Source organism: Rattus norvegicus, chromosome 13 (assembly GCF_036323735.1).
Source record: "Rattus norvegicus strain BN/NHsdMcwi chromosome 13, GRCr8, whole genome shotgun sequence".
In the NCBI taxonomy this organism is placed as follows: Eukaryota; Metazoa; Chordata; class Mammalia; order Rodentia; family Muridae; genus Rattus; species Rattus norvegicus.
Window position 1 is genome coordinate 81,992,930 of NC_086031.1, and position 23,846 is coordinate 82,016,775.

At 41.9% G+C, this 23,846-nt stretch overlaps 1 protein-coding gene across 1 annotated transcript; it reads left to right on the forward strand.

Annotated features, from left to right (window-relative positions):
- Positions 1-242: 242 nt before the first annotated feature.
- Positions 243-23,567, forward strand: Tmco1 (transmembrane and coiled-coil domains 1). The gene is made up of 7 exons (NM_001009631.1): positions 243-361; positions 836-913; positions 6,415-6,474; positions 8,232-8,278; positions 10,622-10,689; positions 15,871-16,015; positions 22,929-23,567. Exons 1-7 carry the CDS (start codon positions 292-294, stop codon positions 23,025-23,027), a joined length of 567 nt encoding a protein of 188 aa, NP_001009631.1. The 5' UTR covers positions 243-291; the 3' UTR covers positions 23,028-23,567.
- Positions 23,568-23,846: the final 279 nt, after the last annotated feature.

The following is a 23,846-nucleotide window of genomic DNA, read 5'->3' on the forward strand; positions in this document are numbered from 1 at the left end:
CACCGCCATCCTCCGATGAAACGACATTTCCAACTCTCGCGAGACTGGGTCTGGTGCGCGCCTTCAGCCCCCGAGACTTGCGGGTTCCTGCAGTCTTCCGACTCAAGTGGCCACACGGCGAGAATGAAAGATGCAATTCCGGTTCGGTGCCCCGGAAGCGGAAGTGTAGATTCCGTGCTGTCAAAGTTGTAGTGCTCCTCGAGGGTCGCTCCCGCGAAGTCTCTTCCCCGTCTCTCTGGCTTTTGAGTGCTTCCCCCGTGAAGGGTGGGAGCGCAGGGACGGACGAGCGAGATGAGCACCATGTTTGCAGACACGCTGCTCATCGTTTTTATCTCCGTGTGCACCGCGCTGCTCGCCGAGGGTGAGGGCGGCTGTTTCTTGGACGTTTGATTAATAATCTCAGGGTGGAAGGGTGCTGGGATCCCTCGCACCCCTTGAAAGATCGGGAGCCTCACTTCCTGCGACTTGAGTGGTCCCTTTCAAGAAATCCTGGGGTCATCCCCTTTTTGAAGCAGGAGAAAAAAAAGTGCGGAATCATACTTCCTGATTTTCTTTACGTATTTGTGGAGACACTTAAAAAAATGTTTTGGGGTTGGGGATTTGGCTCAGTGGTAGAGCGCTTGCCTAGGAAGCGCAAGGTCCTGGGTTCAATCCCCAGGCCCGAAGAATAAAAAATAAAAAAAAAAATGTTTTGATCTGACTTTGAAAAAAGTTAATTACTGATAAGTCTAGAGCAAAATGTCGAAATCCTTTTGTCTCCAACACTAACAATTAAAGACAATTCGTTGTGATTTCCATTCATTTCTCATTAGCATGTCGCTTTTAATATTTTTAGGCATAACCTGGGTCCTGGTTTACAGGACAGACAAATACAAGAGATTGAAGGCGGAAGTGGAAAAACAAAGTAAAAAGTGTGAGTATGGTAACAGGGTGGAAGTTTCAACACAGTAAGTTCACTGGGTGCAAGTTCACAGTAACTATTTTAGGAGCATACCAAGAATACAAGAAGAGGTCAATATTCCTTGTTGGAGCAATTGAAATCTCAGCACTCAGAAGATGAAGACAGGACTGTGAGTTCCAAGCTAGTGTGGGCTACATAGGGAGATTCGTGTTACAAACAAAACCATAATCCAACTTGGTAAAAATAGAAATCAAAACGCTAAAAGGAACGCTAAAAGGCCAGCTCCAGATGGGGCAGGCCTGGTGTACATACTGCATTCCAGGCCAGAGCTGCGCATTGAGACCCCACCTAAGGGGGTGGGAGGAGCTACAGGGGAAAGAGGTCATGGCAGCTGTCTGTCTGTCTGTCTACCTATCCATCCTTCATTCTAAAGAAGAGGTCCTGTTCTGTTGTGAGGGGTTATGGAAGGCCTCATGATACAGATGGTTTGAATGCCTCGTGGGCTAGTTAGAATGTAGATTAAAAACTAAGAGAGAGGAAATTCTAGGTAAAGGACAAATCATATTAGTAAACATGGGAATTTTAGTATGTGTTTGGAGAATGATAACTCATTATGACTAGTGTCAATGGGAGTGGTACCCTTTGGGGTTAAGGCAAGTCAAGTTTCAGCTGGGTGAGAAAACTGAAAAATGTTTGAAAAAAAAATAATTAAAATGGGTAAAACTTGTGGCCATTGAAGTAAAGTTAAAATTTAGCAGGGCACAACTGATCATATAAATAAAGCCTTAGATAGCTCAGGCAGGCCTCATTGATCATATACATAAGCTCTGAGATAGCCCAGGCAGGCCTCATTGATCATATACATAAGCTCTTAGATAGCCCAGGCAGGCCTCAAATTTATGATTTCTCGCCCTCAGCTCCCCAATTACTGGGACTCTGAATGGTTCTATAAAGGCACCATTGGTATCCAGTATTCTTTTTGTTTTGTCTTTTGAGGTAAGTCTCATTTAGCCCTGGTTGACTTTGAACCCACTAGCTGAAGATGACTTTGACCTGACTTTGTCCTATGTTCCAAGTGATGGAACTACAGCCATTCAGAACCCAAAACCACACCTAACTTGGCTCCTAAGAATTTCTATAGCTAGCTTTATTGCTATCTTCTTCTTATCTCCTTATATCTCTGTAACTTTTGTGAATGGTTTTGTTGTTGTTGTTGTTTAAATTTAGACAGGGTCTTATGTAGGCCAGGTTAGCTTTGAACTCTGTTAGCTGAGGTTGACCTTAAACTTCTGATCCTCCTGTTTCTGCTTACTAAGTGCTGGGATCACAGTTGTTCATCACCATGTCCAGTTTATGGGGTGCTGGGCCCTGTACTCAGGGCTTTGTGTATGGTTGGCCTGCATTTCTCAGCTCCCTTGCACTTCTTCCCCCCTAAATTATCTTACTTGAAGGGCTGAGAGTATAGAACTGTGATAGAGTTCGTGCCTAGTATGCCCAAAGCCTAGAGTTCCACACTCAGCCGTGAAAAATGAATGTCATTTAATTCCCATAGAAACCGTTGTGGTTGGTTACAGAAATGTCTCCACCTTATGGGACAGGAGATTGAGACTCAGAAAGTTAATGATAGACTTACATCACAAGAAAACAAAGAACTGGAGACTAAACTCAGACTTTTGTTTTCCAGTGTAGACTTTTAAAATTACAGTCCGCCATTCTTTAGTCAATGTTGATAATGTTGGCTCGCCATATTTAAAACCAAATTCATTATATTTACCTTCACAAACATGACCTTCTTCCAGCATTTTCTTACCTTGGTGACTTTATGCTTCTAGCAGGGAAATCTAAAAGTCGTTAACACTTGCTTTCTGTGTTGCTTGCTTCTACTTCATAGCACGAAAATGCTACTAGGCCTGGTTCTTTGCTGTTCACGTCTGTACCCTATGTGACTAGAGCAGTGACTGGTGCATGGTAAACAGGAAAGCTGTTTTGGTTTGGGTTTTTTTGTGTTCTGTTTTAGGTTTTTGGGGGACAGGTCTCACTCTTGCCTTGGCTGACTTAGAACTTGCTCTGTAACCCAGGCTGCCCTTGACCTCCCAGTTGACCTTCTTTCTAGTGTAGGGGTGTTGGGTATCAGGCGCACTTCCTTTGTTCAAGTATTCTTATTACTTCCTGCCTGTATTTCATTGTCAAAGCCTGTAACTGTTGTCCTCTTGAATGGTTTTAGATCTTTCTGTATCTCCCATATCTGCCAAATCTACCTATTTTAAAGAAGCGTTGTTTCACTGGATCTATTGCAGCCACTCATGTGTCTACCCTCAGTTATTCAGATTTACTTTGTAGAGCACTTTTTCAGAACATAAATCTGGGTATATTACTTGTCTTCTTAAAACTTCAGTGTCTTTATATGGCTTTTAGGAACTGGGTGGAATGGCACTTGTCTGTGATTCTAATATTCAGGACACTGAAGCAGGGAGTCGTGGGTTCGAGGCTAGTCTGAGCTACATAGCTAAACCCAACTTCAAGAAACAATGGGCCAGTCTTGGTACAAGCTGTGGTGGCATGCACTGTTAATCCCAACACTTGGGAGTAGGGGCAGGTCGATCTCTGAGTTTAAGGCCAGCCTGGTCCACACAGTGAGTTCAGGAAAGCCAGGGATTACATAGTGATAAGAACAGGTGGAAAGGAAGGGAGGCAGGCAGGCAGGCAGGCAGGCAGGCAGGCAGGCAGGCAGGTAGATATGGTCTTAGCCCTCAAGAGATGGAGCAGCAATTAAGAATGCTTTCTGTTCTTGTAATAGGACTCAGTACCTACATCATGTGGCTCATGGCTGCCTGTAATCCAGTTCTAGGGATCCATTGCCCTAATTTGGCCCTGTGGGCATCTGTACAGACATGGTGAACATACAGACAAGCTCAGGAAAATATGATTCTTCCTTTCTTTTCGGCTGTATTTGTTTGTTTTTGTGGGGTTTTGAGGTAGGGGCTTACTATACACTTCAAGCTTGCTTCAAAGTTGCAATCCTCCTGCCTCAGCTTCTGCTAGAATGACATTACAAGGGTATACCACCACATCTGGCCTTCCTGAAGAAATATCGTCAGGAAAAGTTATCTTATATCATAGTCTCCTGTTTTCTTTGCCTGGTTTCATAGGGCCCTTTTCTAACTTCTGAATGAGTCCTGGATTTTTCGTACTATTGGTCCTTAGTACTTGCTGTTCCTTTACATGATAAAAATTTTCTCTTTGTATTTTTTTAGTAAACTCAGGTTTATTTAGTCACCAGATGGAATCAGATCTTTGTAGTTTTTGATTTATCCATAGACCTCTCCTTGGAGCACTTGCCACAGTTGTGATCACTCCCCCACATCTCCCACTCAACAGAGTTTCCTTTGTATAGCCTTGACTATCCTGGAACTGGCCCTGTAGACCAGGCTGGCCTCGAACTCAGAGATTCAACTGCCTCTGCCTCCCGAGTGCTGAGATTAAAGGTGGCCACAGTTGCAGTCTTTCCTACCTGTGGACTATGGTTATTGGGATTGTTTCTTTGCTCAACTACATTATAACGTCTGTGAAGGCAAAGCAGTATCTCTAGCCCTTAGCACAATCCTAGATACTTGTAAAGTGTGCTTAATCCACTCAAGAGTAAAGTATCTCTGTGGTATACCATTTTTCTGAGAAATTTTGTTATTATCACATACCAGTCAGCATGTACTGGTATCCAAATATAAATGTGTGTGTGTATATATACATATATGTATATATAAATATAATTTAGTATCATATTTATTTCAATTAGTGTTCTCATTTCTCAGCCATAAATTTTTTATTTTTAGTCTTCATTAGTTTCTACAATTTTTACAGTAAGTTTATTTACATTTGGAAACAAATGAAAAGTTTACTTCAGACTGGGCATGGTAGTGCACATCCATAATTCCAATACTCTGAAGGCAGAGGGGCAGAGGGGCAGAGGGGCAGAGAAAGGCACAGAGAGGCGCAGAGAGGCTGAGAGGCAGAGGCAGGTCTCTGAGTTTGAGGCCAGCCTGATCTACATAGTGAATTCCAGGTCAATAACAATGAGACCCTGTCTCAAAAAAACAAAAACCAAAATAGTAGACTGGAGGGAGCACAACGATTAAGATACTTGTAGGTCTTGCACATGACCTGGGTTCAATTTCCAGCACATACATGGTGCTCACAATCATTTCATAATCTAATACAAGGGGATCTGATGGATCTGATATCCTTTTCTTCATGGGCACCAGGCACACACATGGTGCACATACATACATGCAAGCAAAAATACTCATCCACATAAAATAAAAAATAAGTCTTCAACTTTATATTGTTTTATATCTTTTTTTTTTTTAGATTTTTTAATTTTATGTATATGAGTACACTGTAGCTGCCTTCAGACACACCAGAAGAGGGCATCAGATATCAGATCCCATTACAGATGGCTGTGAGCCACCATGTGGTTGCTGGGATTTGAACTCAGGACCTCAGGAAGAGCAGTCAGTGCTCTTAACCACTGAGCCATCTCTCCAGCCCCTTGTTTTATATCTTAATTAGTAGTAGAATTGCTAGGCAATGCTACAATCATAATTTTCTGTACTTCATTAAAATGGTTATTTGGAAGTAAATTTATATTTTTAATTGAATTATCAGTTGACATCTTTGGTCATTGATGTATGTAGAGTTTTAACCATGATAGGTATAATATAAAAAGAATGGGTGTGGCCACTGACTTCTGTAATTTATAACCAATTGGACAGCTGCTAATGAAGGATGTTTACAAGAAAAACATTGTAAATTCTCTCTTTGAACATACTTAAGAAGAAGCTAGCTGTTGTCTGTCTGTCTGTCTGTCTTTCTCTTCCTTCCTTCCTTCCTTTCTTCCTTTCTTTCTTTCTTTCTTTCTTTCTTTCTTTCTTTCTTTCTTTCTTCTTTCTTTCTTTCTTTCGGTACTGAGGATTGAACTCTATGCCTTGAACATGCAAAGACGTCTCCAGCCCTTAAAACTTTTTTTTTCTCTTGAAACTTTTTGATCCTTTGAAATTCTTGCCATGTGGCTCACTCAGGCTAGCCTTGCGCTTGTGATCTTCTGGCTCTGGCCTGTGGAGTTCTAAAAATACAGGCATAGACAACAGTGCCTGACTTGAACACATAAATGTCAATATGTAATTTTTTCCTGGTACTTTATATTCAGAATTCATCAAGGATCTAGGCATGGAAATTTTTTCAGGTTTATAAATAGGTTTGAATTAGAATTAGACATAGATTTGTTTTCCTGTGCTGATCTAATTCTTGTCATCTGGAGAATACTTATACCCATAAAGCAGTCCTATTTATGCGGCGTCTTTGGAAAAAAATAAGCCTTACACATGCTAAGCAAACGCTTAGTTTTTTCTTTCTGCTAGTTAACTCTATCATGACCAAAGTCCATCAGTGTAACTTTGTAGTAATTCATCTGAGAGAGCATCCTTTTAATATACAATTTTATGTGTTTATGTTTACAGTAGAGAAGAAGAAGGAAACTATAACAGAGTCAGCTGGTCGACAACAAAAAAAGAAGATAGGTGAGACAGTGACCTAAATACAACTTGGGGTGTGTGTGTGTGTGTGTGTGTGTGTGTGTGTGTGTATATGTATATTGTGTGTCTGCGTGTCTGTGTATGTATATATGTGTGTGCACATGTGTATCTGTATGTATGTGTCTATATGTGTATATATGTATGTGTATGTATATATATATATATGTGATGTGTATGTGTGTATATTTGGTGTATGTATATGTGTGTGCACATATGTATGTATGTGTGTGTATGTCTGTGTGTTTTATTTTGCTTTTTGAGATAGTGTTTCTCTGTGCAGTTTCAATTTTTCTGGAACTTGTCATAGACCAAGCTAGCCTCAAACTAACAGAAATCCTCTTGCCCCTGCTTCCTGAGTGCTAGGATTAAAGGCATGCACCACCACCACCTAGCTTTTTTTATATATATATATATATTTTTTAAAGATTTCTTTATTTATTATATGTAAGTACACTGTAGCTATCTTCAGACACACCAGAAGAGGGCATCAGATCTCCTTACAGATGGTTGTGAGCCATGTGGTTGTTGAGATTTGAACTCAGGACCTCTAGAAGAATAGTCAGTGCTCTTAACCACTGAGCCATCTCTCCAGCCCTTTAAATATATTTTTAATATAGTTACATCACTTTACCCTGTTCCTTTCTCCAGTCCTTCCCTGGTACTGTCCCTCAGCCTTCCCATACCTCCCCCATGCTTAAATCCATAGCCTCTTATTCTTTGATTATTACTGTTACATACATCTATGTACATGCATGTACAAGTATGTAACTACTATCTGGTTCTTCTGTTTTGGTTGTTTTGTGTATACTGTTTGAAAGGTGACCACTTTGTATTAGAGCCCAGTAAGAGGGCTCATCCCTGAGCAAAGCTAATTTTCCCTCCCAGCAGTCATTAGTTTCATAAAGGTCTTTATCTGGGGGTGGACCCTGTGAAATCTTGTCCCTTCCAGTTAGCGTAGCTATTGTCTATTGATTGGCCATTGTTCTCGTCTTGTTTATGCAGCTGTTTCTAGGAGAGTGTTTCAACATCAGACTTCCTGGTGTTTTGGCTTGTATAATCCTTTTGCTCCCTCTTTTGTGATGTTCCCTGAGCAGGGATGCCAGAGCTGTGGTGTAGGTGTATCCACTGGGGCTGGTTCTGCATGGCCGTTGTTTTCTGCTTTGTGTTTGTGTGTGGTCTCCATTTGTTGCAAAGAGAAGCTTCTTTGATGAGGATGGCAGCTGTACTTATCTGTGGAGTAAGAGAGTAGAAAGGAGTTAGGTGGCTACCAAATGGAGGTAGTAGATCTTCTTTCTTTCAAGCTTTTAAATTGTGAGCCTCCATGTGGGTGTTCGGAATTGAATCCGTGTTCCCTAGAAGAGCAGCCAGTGCTCTTAACTGCTGAGCCATCTCTCTGCGCCCAGTAGCCTTTTCTAAGATCTGTGACCTCACTAGCTCCAGGAGGTTGGTTAGCTTTCTAAGCATGATTTCCTTCTTATGTAGTGGGCCATGGGTCCAATTAGACATCTTGGTTCCCGCCAATCTGTACATGCCACTCATAGCACTTTTTAAAGTGAAATATTTTGGCATCCTTCTATATTTAAACATTGTGTTAGTACGGAGTAAGCAACAACTCATGTGTTCACTTCGTCTTATTGAGTGATATTGAAACAAAATGCTATTGTAATCTCCAGACCGTGACAGTTTATTCAAAAATTAGGCTGTGCTCAGTATTTTTGAACTAACCAGTTTATTCTTTTCAGAGCGACAAGAAGAGAAACTAAAGAACAACAATAGAGACCTGTCAATGGTAAGAGTCCAGAGTAGAACTGAGGGTAAACCACATAAGCTATTTTTTTCAACAAAAGTTCAATATATTAGCACCAAAAGCACCAAATATATTGCATTTTTCTTAAAATTTATCACCTATCAGGGCTATAAATAATAATTATAGGTATTATTGGATGGTAAAATAAGCTGCCACGTTTAAACTTCATTTTAAAGCTGGCATGGTGGTTTATGCCTTTAATCCCAGCCCTCAGAAGCAGAAGCAAGTGGAATCTGACTTCCAGGCCAGCCAGGGCTACCCAGGAAGACCTCGTTTCAAGAAAACCAATGAACAACCCCACCCCCCACCCCCACACTCCCCCCAAAAGCCAAAAACCTTCATTTTAGGAGTTTGTTTTAAAAGGCTGCTTTTGAGGTTATAATTTGTCTTTTTGAGAAATGTCTTGCTTTTTTTTCTTCTTTGATACTGATATATCCATTTTTTTTATGTGCAATAAGGGATATAAACATTAGAGATAAAAACTGATGGGAAAAAACACATTCCAGAATAATATTTACAGTTGTTTCCATCACTTATAATACAGTAGTTACAATGACACTCAATGTCTTGCTTTCTTAAGGTTTTGTTTTGTTTTGTTTTGTTTTGTTTTTTAAAGACTTATTTATTATGTATAGAGCTCTGCCTGCATGTATGCCTGCACCCCAGAAGAGGGCATCGGATCCCATTACAGATGGTTGTGAGCCACCATGTGGTTGCTGGGATTTGAACTCAGGACCTCTGGAAGAGCAGTCAGTGCTCTTAACCACTGAGCCATCTCTCCAGCCCCTAGTTTTCCTTTTTTTTTTTTTTTTTTAAAAAAACTATTATTATTTATTTTTATGCATATAGACATTTTGCCAGCATGTATGTCTCTACATGCCTGGTGCCTGTAGAAGCCAGAAGTGGATCCGCCAAGATTGGAATTACAGATGATTGTCAGTCATTATTTGGGTTCTGGGAATTGAAGCCAGGCCATCTAGTAGGAGCAGCCAGTACTCTTAGCCACTGAGCCCCCATGACTCCAGCCCCCCTTTTATTTTAAAACAAAACCAATTAGTTTTCTCCCTGTGTTCATGTTGAATCTTAGCTTATGGCGTCTGTGTAATTCCAGGACAGGGGCTGGAGATAGCTTTGTTGGCAGTCATGGTAATGTGAGAAAAAGTAGATTTCCTAGCCCATTTGTCCCTTATTTGGATCAAGGCTATGTTTTCTAGTTCTGTGTATTTAGCATAGGACATCTCAACTCTCCATGAGTTTCTTCACTTGCTGGGAGATCTTAACTATGGTTCTTTATTTGCTAAAAATCATTTTCCAGAATGACTATAATTTACAGGTGATGTTTTTTTTCTGAGACACAGTCCCAGTATGTACCCCTGGCTGGCCTGGAACTTGCTATGTGCAAACTCTGAATGATTAGCCTGTCTCTCCCTCCTTAATGCTGGGATTAAAGGCATGTGGTACCGCAAACAGGAAGAGATTTTTAAAAGTGAGTTTTCTCATCTTTAGCACAATGTTTATCATGTTCACTCTTTGGAAATTATAAAAGTAGAAATTGCCAAGTGATCCAGAGATAATATCTGAAAACTATACATTTATATTTGTTTTATCTATATATGCATTTATGGAATGTGGAATTTAATAATAATTTAGTTGCAAATAACAGATTTAACTCACAATGCCTGCCATGTTGCTTTCTTTCTGTTGCTCATGAAGTCAAGAGGTTGACAGCCCTAAGCTGGTGTCATAGCTTAGCATGCCCTCAAAGCCTCTGTGCCTCAGTCCAAATCCACTCGACTGGTTAATGCTTTCCCTGAGGCCTTATGTTCTTATTCCAGTCGCACCACCTCACCCCTTGAAGAAAGCCTAAGAAGATTCAAGTTTGTCCTTTTAAAAAGTGCTTTTCAGAGCCAGATACTGTGGTAGTGCACGTCTGTGATCCAGCTCCTCATAGGACAGGCAGAGATTGAGTGAGCGCAAGAATTCCACCAAAATAAGACAGATCCCAGTCAACACTTGTTTCTTACACTGGTTGGCCAGAGTGAGGCCTCAGAGCTGTCTCAGTTTGTTACAAGTAACAAGGAGAGAAGGAATTGGAGATGGAAGGAGAATTAAATTAACAAGGAGCTTTTCACAAAATAGAACTTTTTGTTTGTTTGTTTTTGAGACAGAGACTCACTACGTAGCCCTAGCCTCACATCTCACCTCATCCTGTCCCATCAGCCTGTCTCTGCCTCCCAGTTCTATGGAAAACTTTTTAAGAAAAAGTACATTCAATTTTTGTATATATATTTAGTGTAAAGTGACCATCTTTTGCTTTCCTTGTAGGTGCGGATGAAATCCATGTTTGCGATTGGCTTTTGTTTTACTGCCTTAATGGGAATGTTTAATTCCATGTGAGTAACCTTTTATATGTTTCTGCCTAATAAATGTGCTGTTTGTATGCATGTGAGCATAAGATCTGTAGTAATATTGTATTTGTCAGGATTTTAAAGTAATTCTGAGTTTGAGGCCAACCTATACTCCATAGCCAAATCCTCTCAAAAACAGTGAAAGCCAGGCAGTTGTGCACGCTCTTTATTGCCAGCACTTGGGAGGCTTCGGCACGTAGAGCTCTATGAGTTCCAGGGCCAGCCTGCTCTACATAGTGAGTTCCAGGACAGCCAAGGCTACACAGAGAAACCCTGTCTTGAACCCTTGCCCCGCCTCCAAAAAAATGGAAGAAAGAAAACAAAATTTCAAACTTATACATTATTCATATATCAAGAAAAACTTTTTCATTGTATGTGTTACAAGTATACACTGTACATTGAGCAAATTTCCCCCATACTGTCTGCCCTTTTAAATTGGCTTATATTCACTATATGCATGTGCAGTACTGGAATATGGTGGGCTTTGAGTGTATCCTCACCATAATGTATCTTTCATAATCATTTGAGAGTATGCAGTAGTCTCCATGCTTCTGTACCCACCACTACGTCAGTGTGGACTTTCTAAAGACATCATTGTGTGTGTGTGTGTGTGTGTGTGTGTGTGTGTAAGAGAGGCAGAAAGATAGACAGACAGACAGAGACAGTGCATTATGTTGCAGGACATTTGATCCCATTGTGAACCCTGAGATTGTGAACTATAAAAACCTGGTTTTGGTTGTGGTATGGCCCAGCCTTTGATCCTAGAGCTTTCTGTTTATCATAAACAAGTACTTATGGTTGCCTCAGCTCTAGCATTAATCCAAGAGCTAAAGAAAGTCAACACAGGTCAAGTGGCCAAGCAAGCAACCTGCTGGCAGGGAGCGAACAGAAAGGGGAGCCTTTGAGTTAGAAGGTGTTTAAGGCATGGTGGAGAAGGAGAGTTCGGTAGAGTAGGAAGGTCAGGCAAGCTGGGTGCTTTCTCTGCCTGTCTGAGCCAGCAGGTTCTCATCCCAGCTCTGGCTCCTGAATCATTGGTAAATCAAACAGCAAGGATTTTTATTTTTAAATCAGCATGCATGCATGGAGGTCAGAAGACAATTCGCAGGAATCTGTTCCTTCCTTCCATCAGATAGGTCCTGGGATTTGAACGCAGGTCATCATCTCACCATCCTATTTTTTAATAACTTCAATATAATTATGTAAACAGGAATTTCATTTTAAAAGAATACAATCATATAATGCAGCAGTCAGAACCTCCCTTCCCCTTTGCAGGGACAGAGGAGGGCTGTCGAACAACTCTCACAGGGGTAGACTAAGGCCATCAGAAAACATATTTGTATTACTAGTCATAACAGCAAAATTACAGTTATGACGTAGCAATGAAAATAATCTTGGTGGTCACATGAGGAACTGTATGAAAGGGTGGCAACCTTAGGACCATTGATGTCTTACTTAGGATTTCCACTGCTGAGAACAGACATCATGACCAAGGCAACTCTTCTGAGAAACAACATTTAATTGGGGGTGGCTTACAGGTTCAGAGGTTTAGTCCAGTATCATCATGGTAGGAATCATGGCAGCATTCAGACAGACATGGCTCTAGAGGAGCTAAGAGTTCTACATCTTATTCCGAAGGCAAACCGGAAAAGACCATCTCAAGAGCAGCCAGGAGAAGGGTCTCAAAACCCACCCTCACAGTGACACACTTTCTCCAGCAAGGCCACACCTTCTAATAGTGCCATTCCCTGGGCCAAGCACATTTAAACCACCACAGTTGAGAGCATTGATATAATAACTTTGTTTGTTTGTTTGTTTGTTTTTTGAGACAGGGTTTCTCGGTGTAGCCATGGATGTCCTGGAATTTGCTCTGTAGACCAGGCTGGCCACACACTCAGAGACCCACCTGCCTCTACTCCTGAGTGCTGGGATTAAAGGCATGCACCATCATTGCCTGTCTCATAATAACTTTTTAAATCTACTTAACCGTGAGAATGTTTATCAGGTAAAAGCTCAGACATTATATAGTCTTTAAAAATAAATCAGTATATTCCTCTGTTTTTTAAATTGCTTACTAATATGCTTCTTCAAACTGAACATATTCATATAAAAACATTTTGACTCTTAAAATAGAGTGCTAACAACTATAATCTTGTTCAGCGATGAGGTCAGGTACTGTTGTGTAAACAGCGAGTGATGGAATGGCGCAATCATGAGGCGCTGCTTTGACAGAGCTGGGCAGACATCCAGCATTCACTGGAACTATACCACGTCAGTAAACTTGCTCTGGCTGTCCCGTGTCCTTACCTCCCTCCCTCTTTTTCATCACACTTCCTTTTTGTCTGTCTTTTTTGTCTCCTTCCAACATCCACCCTTACTCCCTATGTCTCAGTGCTATCAAAATTTTACGGGAAGATAAGTGATATAAACAAATGATAACATTGACAGGTGTTGTGTTAGAAATATGTATGAGGTATACTAGGGAAAGAAGAAGAAAGAGTATATTTTTATACAGTTGAGGGGTTTAGAGAATGTCTAAACACAAAAATGTTACATTTCTAGCCAGACAAGATTGCGTATGACTTTAATATCCCAGCACAGCAGAGGGGAGGCAGAGACAGCAGATCTCGGTGAATTCAAGGGAAGCCAAGCCTCCATAGTGAGTTTCAAGTCAGCTAGAGCTATGTCGTGAGACTGTATCTTAAAAAGAACCCCAAACCCCATCTACTTAGCTGATCATTCTTGGAACCATAAGCCTCTAAAGCTGGAAGACATTGGGAGATTAAATAACTTCATGGAATATCTAGAAATGCCATGATTTCTATCCTATAACTCCGTGTTCCCTCGTTTATTATTTTTGTGTATGATGTTGAAGGGCATACCACAACTGGCATGTAGATGCTAAGGGACAGCTTTCAAGAGTTGGCGCTCTTCTTACACCATGTGAGCTTCAGACACGTCAGCTCTTCTATAGAGAGCCTGCTATGCTAGTAATGTACTGTACACTTAAAAATATGGGAGCATGGGGTTGGGGATTTAGCTCAGTGGTAGAGCGCTTGCCTAGCAAGCGCAAGGCCCTGGGTTCGGTCCCCAGCTCCGAAAAAAAAAAAAATATGGGAGCAAGAGTCTTGAGTGTTCCCATCACCAAAAGATAAATAACTAGATAGATGGATGGATGGAAGGATGGATGGATGGATGGATGGATAGATAGATAGATAGATAGATAGATAGATAGATAGATAGATAGATACCATAGATAGATAGATAGATAGATAGATACCATAGATAGATAGATAGATAGATAGATAGATACCATAGATAGATAGATAGATAGATAGATAGATAGATACCATAGATAGATAGATAGATAGATAGATAGATAGATAGATAGATAGATAGATAGATACCATAGATAGATAGATAGATAGATAGATAGATAGATAGATAGATAGATAGATAGATAGATAGATAGATACGTGTTTGGGGATATAGACAGCTGATAGCCTGACCGTTGTTCTGATCGTCACACATTTTATAAATGTATTGAAGTGTCACACTCCCTCTGCTCCATGGCCTGTAACTTTATATCGCTATAACTATATTAAACATATAAAGGGTTGTTAGGGAACTGGCCAGATAGCTCAGTGAGTAAAGCGGCTTACTGTGCAAGCCTGGAGACTGGAGTTTGGGCCCTGAAACCCACATAGAGGGAAGGAAAGAACCATTTCTACAGAATTGTCATTTGGCCCCTACACTCACACCCACCCATGCACACATAATAATAGAAGAAACTTTGATCAGTTAATCCTGGAGTGTTTGACATGTTGTATTTCTTCATTTGTTTTTGGGATGTGGTTTTTCTACATAGCCCTGGTTGCCCTGGAACTCATTGTGTAGACCAGGCTGACCTCAAACTCACTGAGGTCTGCCTGCTTCTGTCTCACTTTATACGTTTAGTTTCTCATGGCAGAGTAGTGCTTCTGTTCAGTCCGTTTACATTTTGTAGCTTCTTTCTAAGTGCCTTTCACATATCTTATCTTTCCCCTCTTGATTCTTCAGTACACAAGTAGGTTGTGAATTTTTGTGATATTATTATCATTGTTTTTTTTCCCTTGCTTTTATTATCTTGCTTTTTAAAAAATCAAGACAGGATTTCATGGGGTTGGGGCTTTAGCTCAGTGGTAGAGCGCTTGCCTAGCAAGCGCAAGGCCCTGGGTTCGGTCCCCAGCTCCGAAAAAAGAAAAAAAAAAGACAGGATTTCATTGTGTAGTCTAGACTGTCCTTGAAAATGCAATTGTTCTCCCTCTCTGCCTTCCAAGTTCTAGAATCCTAGACTTAAAACAGGTATGTACTGGGCTGGAGATATGGCTCAGTGGTTAAGAGCACCAACTACTCTTCCAGAGGTCCTGAGTTCAAATCCCAGCAACCACATGGTGGCTTACAACCACCTCTTCTGGTGTGCATGAAGATAGCAACAGTGTACTTATATATAATAAATAAATCTTTACAAAACAAAAAACAAACAGGTGTGTACTAACACACTTAGCAGGTCTTTTTCTTAAAGCACCTGCTGCCTGTCTATAAATGTTAAGACTGAAAGTAGGCATTTAAGAGAGTATTCCAGCCTCAAACACAGCAGACTTGGGGCCAGATTCAAGTAATACAGCATCAGCCTGTCTCAGAAGAAGGCAAGAAAGGCCAGAGAAGCAGCTATGACCCAGAGAGCATATCTTGACTCAATTCTGTGAAGTGGAAGTTTTCACTTTATAGCCTTGATTGGCTTGTAATTTGCTATGTATAGACCCTGGCTGTCCTTGAACTCAGATCTAACTGCCTCTGCATCTTGAGTACTGAGATTAAAGGTATATGCCACCTTGCCCAGCAAAGAGGATACTTAAAAAAAAAATTATCTCAGTTTCTTATAGACCATATACTAATAGCTATACTGTACAGAAGTCTTTTTGGTCCTCTGTAATTTGGGTGTCCTACCAAAAGCACGGAGAGGCACTTGTTCCGAGTGCACGGATTAGCCAGGGTCCTTCAGCAAATCACTGCACCTCAGTCCTAGTTAAAGCGTGTCCTATTTGTACCCAGACTTTTTCCTGAAAATAACTTTGTCGATGTTCTAAAAATAGCAGTTCTTTGCTTTTTTTTATCTTTTCATTTTAGATTTGATGGTAGAGTGGTGGCAAAGCTCCCCTTCACTCCTCTCTCTTACATCCAAGGACTGTCTCACCGAAACCTGCTGGGCGATGACACCACAGACTGCTCCTTCATCTTCCTGTATATTCTCTGTACTATGTCCATTCGACAAGTGAGTACCCACACCCTTCCTCACTGTGTACCGCTCTCCTTTCTGTCACTGCTCACAGCAGCTTTGTCTCTGGAAACTGCTACTCAGCTCGCTCAGTGACTCACTTGGAATTCCCGTGTATTGTTCCCAGCTGTCTTAAATGCCTGCAAGTCTAGACGACTGACGTTAGGGATGAGGGCAGCTGTACCCAAACATGGCTCCCACACCCCATTCTTGAGCCTCATTCCCTTCTTCGTTGGATCTCTCTAAGTGCAGTGACTTCGGTTGTCCCAACAGTAGTTCTCGCATGTACTGGTGCCTTTTGTCAGTTTAGGAGTGTTCACTGCTCTGGAGGTGATGGGACCTGGGAGAATGGAGCCTAAAAACGAGGCGGATGCATGCAATAGCCAGCTTTCTTCAGAGCATCAGACACTTTCTACTCTCAAGCTTGAGAAGAGTCACATGAGTAAAGTGCAGAATCACAAGGACAAGCCAAACGTGGAAAAAACGTAAGCCAGTAACAATAGCCAGCTATAACGTCAGCTGAGCTCAGTCCTCTCCATTTCACCTGAGAGAAGCATGAAAACACAGTCCAAGAACAACTCAGTTTTGAGGTCAGAAAACTCTTGTCTTGTTTCTTAGGGTTTTCTCACAAGTCCCTACATGAAAGTCCATTTTTGGATAGTGTTCTAACAATATCAATAATACAGTGAGTTTAAGGTATTTACAGTTAAGTCCAGGTACTAAGAACTTGAGTTTTTTGTCAGGGTTAACAGTGAATTCTAGGCTTCATACTATGTTAGGAAAGAAACTAAAAATAAGTAAGTTAAAAGCTTTTGGACTATTGGCTCGGATTCTAGGTGGAAATCCAACCCTGAGGGACAATAGCAGTAGTTTGTGCCTGTCCCCACCTCTGTGTGTGCAAAATGCAACAGGAGTTAGAAACCTGCTACAGGGACACAGTGACCACAGGGAATTGCTGTACAAACTAGGATTTTGTATAAAAAGATGATTTGAATTGTGTCCTGGAGGATGAGGAACAGACTTAGCACTTTTCTTGACAGAGGAGGCAGCAGGAGTGAAAGCTTGGAGGTGTGGTGGGGATGCAGGGACCGTAAGTCCGTTGTTGGTGAGAGGAATGAGTCTGAGTCAGAGATGAAGGCTAACACTGAGGATGGCCTTTTGTGAGGCATTTGTACCTCACAGTACACGCTGGCTCTGTCAGTGTTTCCTATGGGATTGCTCAGTAGCTGCTGCCGCTGCCGCTGCTGCCATTGCCGCCGTGGCTGCCTCCTTTCCTGTTTCTGGTCATTTGTTTGTTTTCAGGGCTGTTGTTAGTGAGGTTCATTACTAGGTGGATTGCTGTTCTCCTGAACCTTATTCCAGTTATTTGTATTGAGGCTATTATAAATCAATTCTCAGTGTTATTAGAGAAAAGTGCAGAGAAAAGCCATTGATTTTCGTATGCTCATTTTGTCCTTCTAGTTTGCTGAATTTGTTTGTCATTTCTTTGCAGTACACAGAGACAGCCCTTGTGACACGGGACACCCTTGCTTGTTTCTTCTCAGGGCTCTCTGGTGGAGAATTTAACTGCAGGCAGGATGGTCGCTCACATCTCGTTTCTCTTCCCTGTCTGGCCTGCCTTAGACTTCAGGCACTACTTTAGTAAGAGTAGAAGTAGGTGATTTTCTGTTGTTCCTGATTTTGAAGGATGTGTCTCCAGCTTTCCCTAGTTAGTAAGAGTTGGCTGGGTTTGTTGTCCATCACCTTTGTTATGATACGGTTCTTCCATCCCTAGCTTCGTCAGGATTCAGGACTTTTTGGGTTGTTCCTCCTCCTCCTCCTCCTCCTCCTCCTCCTCCTCCTCCTCCTCCTCTTCTTCTTCTTCTTCTTCTTCCTCCTCCTCCTCTTCTTCCTCCTCTTCCTCCTCCTCCTCTTCCTCTTCCTCCTCCTCTTCTTTCTCTTCCTCCTCCTCTTCCTCTTCCTCCTCCTCCTCTTCCCCCTCCTCTTCCTCCCCCTCCTCTTCCTCTTCTTCCCCCTCCTCTTCCTCCTCCTCCTCTTCCTCCTCCTGTTTTGCTCCCATACTCCCCCTCTCCCTCCCCCCCCCCTTTCTCTCTCTCTCTGAGACAGTGTATCTCTGTGTAACCTGGCTATCATGGGCCTTCATTTGTAGACCAGGCCAGCCTGGAACTCAGAGATCCACCTGCCTCTGCCTCCCAAGTACTGGGGTTAAAGGTATATGCCACCACCTCCCTGCTTACAAAACTTTTTTTTTTTTTTTTTTTCCGGAGCTGGGGACCAAACCCAGGGCCTTGCGCTTCCTAGGTAAGCGCTCTACCACTGAGCTAAATCCCCAGCCCCTTACAAAACTTTTTAATATATTTATTTTATATTTTATTTTTTTCTTTTCTTTTTTTTCAGAGCTGGGGACCAAACTCAGGGCCTTGCACTTGCTAGGCAAGCGCTCTACCACTGAGCTAAATCCCCAACCTATTTTATTTTTTAATTTGAGACAGAGTCTCACTGACCGCAACTCAACTCACAGAGACCTGCCTGCTTCTCACATGGGTCACTGTGCCCATCTCAATGTTTTATTCTGGGACTTTGATGTTTGTATACAAATGTGTTTTGTATATCTCCCCCTACCCCTCCCTTCAACTTCACCACACCCACACTGACAGGTCCCGTCCTGGAGTCCTGGCTTTACGTCTGTCCTTTGTAACCTCACCTAACCTAACCTAAGCCCTGTTAGTGTTACCTGTATAAGTATGGGTCATCCACTAGAGGGAGCATGGGCAACCTAGCAGTCACCACCTGTCCAAAGAAAAGTGACCCTTCCTTAGGAGCCATCAGTTGCCAGTAGCTCCTAAACCAGGAGTGGGGCCCCGGAGGCCCGCTCCAAGCACCTCGCTGGAGTTTTGACTGATCTTGTGTAGGGGACCATAACTGTCATGAGCTCATCCAGAAGACCGTTTACAGTACTCCTCCCCATCCTCCTCCTTCTGGGATGTTGATATGGCTAGCCTGAATACAGCTGACCATTCAGTCACATATTCTCAACCTTTTACCTAGTTTGGGTCTCTGTATTAACCGCTGGGCACTGGCCAAAGTGGACAGAAGCACAAAATTCTAGAGTGACTTGTTGGCCATACTGCCCTGAGTCAAAGGGTAAGGTCCTCAACAGGACATGAAACTCTCTGTCTGTCCACTCAGTGTCTTGGTTCTCCAAAGTAGATTTTACCTTCTTCCCATTTTCTACTTCGTTGCAGTAACCCTGTCATTTAAAGGTCATCAGTGTTTTTAAACTGGCTCTTATTCTGGAAAATGACAAGGACTCATAATTGACCCCTGTCTCTGCAGAATAACTGGGCCAAGATCCCTTGTATGTTTTGTCTAGACTTCTGTGTTTGTTGGCTGAATGAATGTTATCATCATGTGTTCTCTATTGTATAATTTCACATTGTTCTTATTTCTCAGAATCCTTAGCCTAGTGCTAAATACATTGTAGGTGCCCAGGAAATACTGGTCAGTTTTGTTGTTTTTAATTTTTTTTTTTCTTGAGACAAATCTTATGTATCCCAAACTGGCCTTAAAACTCCTGATCCCCCTGCCTCTGCCTTCCAAGTTTGGGAATTTCAGGCGTGTGCCATCACGCCTGTGCCATCACACCTGGCTATTAATGCTCACATTTTAAAAGCTGGAAGTTGGTAAGCATATTTTTTTATTTTTCTCACTACTTTATGCAGCTTTTTTTTTAAATTTTTTTTACAGCTATCTGTGAAGTTATTTTTTTAAAGATTTATTTATTTATTACATATAAGTACACTGTAGCTGTCTTCAGACACACCAGAAGAGGGCATTGGATCTCTTTACAGATGGTTGTGAGCCACCATGTTGTTGCTGGGAATTGAACTCAGGACCTCTGGAAGAGCAGTCAGTGCTCTTAACCACTGAGCCATCTCTCCAGCCCCTGTGAAGTTATTTTTATTATAAAAGAAATACAGGCTCAGATATTTTTCCAGCCTGAACTATTTTTTTATTGGTTATTTTGTTTATTTACATTTCAAATGTTATCCCCCTTCCCGATTTCCCCTCCGAAAACCCCACATTCCACGTCCTCTCCCCCTGCCTCCACGAGGTTGCTCCCCTACCCATGTACTCCCACCCCACCACCCTATCATTCCCCTACGCTGGGGCATCAAACCTTCACAGGACCAAGGGCCTCTCTCCCACAGCTGGAGTCATGAATCCCTCCATGTGTACTCTCTGGTTGGTGATTTAGTCCCTGGAAGTTCTGGAGGGGTCTTGTTGGTTAATATGGTTGTTCTTCCTATGGAATTACAAACCCCTTCAGCTCCTTCAGTCCTTCTCCTAACTCCATTAGGGTTCCCGTGCTCAGGCCAATGGTTGGCTAAAAGCATCCACATCTGTATCAGTAAGGCTCTAACAGAGCCTCTCAGGAGACATCCATATCAGGCTCCTGTCAGCAAGCACTTCTTGGCATCTGCAGAAGTGACTGGGATTGGTGACTGCATACGGGATGGTTCCCCCTTTGGGGCTCTCTATATGGCCTTTCCTTCAGTCTCTGCTCCACTCTTTGTCCCTGTATTTCCTATAGACAGGAGCAATTCTGGGTTAAAATTTCATGAGGGGTGGGTGGCCCCATTCCTCGACTAAAGACCTTGCCTAACCTCTGGATATGGTCTCTCAGGTTCTCTCCCCTTTGTTGTGGGGTATTCAGCTAATGCCATCCCAGTTGGGTCCTGGGAGCCTCTTGCTTTTCTGGCATCTGGGGCTTTCTGGTGGCTACCCCCAGTTCCCCATCCACCATTGCTACACACCTCTGTTCAATTTCCTGACCCTCTGTACATCTCGCTTGTCTCCTCCCACACCTAATGCTGTCCCCCCTTTTTTCCTCTCCCCCTCTTTATTTCCTCCCAAGTCCCTCCCACCCTCAACCTCCCATGATTATTTTGTTCCCCACTCCAAGTAGGACTGAGGTAGCCACACTTTGGTCTTCCTTTTTCAGCCTGAACTATTAATGATTGATCTTCCTAATTCATTTTAAAATTTCTCATTCAAGTATGAGCTATTGTATGCAAATATATTTAAATATTTTGTGATAAATTAAAGGGGTCTTTGAAATTGTATTTCTTCCTTATTTCCTGACAAGGGATTAAAGTAGTGAGTATTTTCAAAGGAGCCAAGATAGGAGCATTCTCCTAGTGTCTTAAGCCCAACAGATGATGGAGTATTGAAGGGCAGATGTATATGTTCAGGCGTATAAAACTGTATACTGAATGCCGTTTGTTCTTGAGACCAGCACTTTAACATAGTGTAGTGGAAAAGCACCCACTAGACCTAAGAATCAAAGCATAGGGGTTTAAATTAGAGCTTTTTGAAACAGCTCAGGCTGGCCTTGAACTCTTGATCCTCCTGCCTGCACCTCCTGAGTGCTGGAATTACAGCCATGAACCACCACACCTGCTGCTAATTTAACTTCGTTATTTTGGAGAACCCATTAGTCCTTTCCAGAGTTTAGTGGTTTCAAATACCAAATGAAGGAATCAAGAAGAGTAGTGAAATAATACCTAAGTTTTTCTTCAAAGATGCTGTGTACTTTGTAACAGTTGGCCGAGGTATAACCTGCCCTCTCCATCCCTGTTGATTTTCTAGTCAGCTGTCTGTTCATGAGTACTCGTTAGCACCCACGCCTGTCTGCTCCAAAAGTCGATTGTTTTCCAAAACTTGTTTATACTGGTTTTACTTATTATTGTAGTTATGCAATTAAATGAAATGTTATATTAGTCAAAGAAATCAGAACATAAATAATTGGGTTTTTTGGAGCTGAACTGATGGCTCAGAGTTAAAGAGCACTCACTGCTCTTCCAGAGGTCCAGAGTTCAATTCCCAGCAACCACAGGGTGGCTCACACCCATCTGTAATTAGATCTGATGCCCTCTTCTGGTGTGTCTGAGGACAGCGACAGTGTACTCAGTATTCATATAAATAAAAGAAGGAAATGTTTAAAAGAAAATTTTTTTCTAGAAACTGCTTCAGTATTTAAAAAAACTGAATACACCTATATTGTTATATTAGATGTAATTAAGGTAAAGAAAAAGATGCAAAGTTTTAAAAATCTAAAGATTTGTGACCTCCAAGTTAGACAAGTGTTCTTCCTCTGAGCTGTGTCCCAGCCCCTCTCACTATTTGCAATAAAGACTAAAGTCAGTCATCTATACTCAAGGGAAAGCCCATGTATTTAACAGTCTTTGTGTTAAAAGATTACAGTGGGGGGTTGGGGATTTAGCTCAGTGGTAGAGTGCTTGCCTAGCAAGCGCAAGGCTCTGGGTTCGGTCCCCAGCTCCGAAAAAAAAAAAAAAGAAGAAAAAAAAAAAGATTACAGTGGGGTGGTGGGGATATACATCTTTAATCCCAGCACTCGGAAGAAGGCAGGGGGATCTCTGGGCCAGCCTGGTCTACAGAGTGAATTCCCGAACAGCCAGGGCTACACAGGGAAACCCTATCTCAAAAAGCCAGAACTGGGTGGGTGGGAAGGAAGAAAGGAAGATAGATAGATAGATAGATAGATAGATAGATAGATAGATAGATAGATAGATAGATTGATTAATTACCTGGGGTACAGCTCACTGGTAAAATGCACCTCAATAAGAAGCAGTGTCTGTCCCTCTGTGTGTGTGTGTGTGTGTGTGTGTGAGAGAGAGAGAGAGAGAGAGACAGAGAGAGAGAGAGAGACAGAGAGAGATTTTCACTCTACAAAGTTGGCTTCTTTAGATTAGCAGCCCAGGTCCTATCATGTGTGTACAGTTCTTAGCCGTACTTTTAGTTTATATGCATTCTCTTTGCTGAAAATATGTGAAACACTTTTTATAGCTTATATTAAAAATCAGGTCTTCCTATGCTTTCTTTACAGAACATCCAGAAGATTCTTGGCCTTGCCCCTTCACGAGCTGCCACCAAGCAGGCTGGTGGATTTCTTGGCCCCCCACCTCCTTCTGGAAAGTTTTCCTGAGAGAAAGCAGAATTCTGAATTTCCGATCATTCTTTCAGACATTCAGACTTAACAAGGCACCTGGCCACATTCTCGGTTTGAGCTATTTCTCGGCTGTGGATATGAACAAATGAGAACACTGCTTAACTAATGGGATAGTGCTTATGATCATGATGATTCTTTGTAAGTGCACTCACTGGTTCCATTTGGGTGATCTATGTAACCACAGCATCATCTTTCTTGTCTCAGTATTTCAGTGTATGTGCCGTGTACACAGGAGCAGATTGTCCATGAACATTAGCAACTAGGAGAAAACAGTTTACGTAACAACTTCATTGGCATTATTTGTCCTGTTTTTTAAAAAGCCAAATATGTCACTTTGTGTTTGACAATGAGCCAAATTTTTAGGTGTTTGATTTAGAGAGAGAGAGAGAGAGAGAGAGAGAGAGAGAGAGAGATGTTTGATTTTTTTGCATATTAAAAAAATATTTTCTGTAATCTGAACACAAGGATAAGCATTGGTCTAAAAGAGCTAAAATAAAGTTTTATCATGTTCTTTTACCAGCCTTGTCTCCTGTTCAAGAGATGGGATTGTCCTAGTGTGCACTCTGAAAGTGTTCTAGTTTGCTTTCTGGTGCTTTGTCAAACACTGTGACCACAGAAGCTTACAAGAGGAAAGGGGTTTTTATCTCATGCTTCCAGGACACAAGTCATCATTCGGGGAACAAAGGTTAGAACCCAGGCCAGAACCGAGACAGAAGCCGTGGAGGATGGCTTACCAGCCAGCTCACTCTGGCTTGCTCTGTCTTAGCTGCCAGGCCCAGCCACCTAGAAGGATCA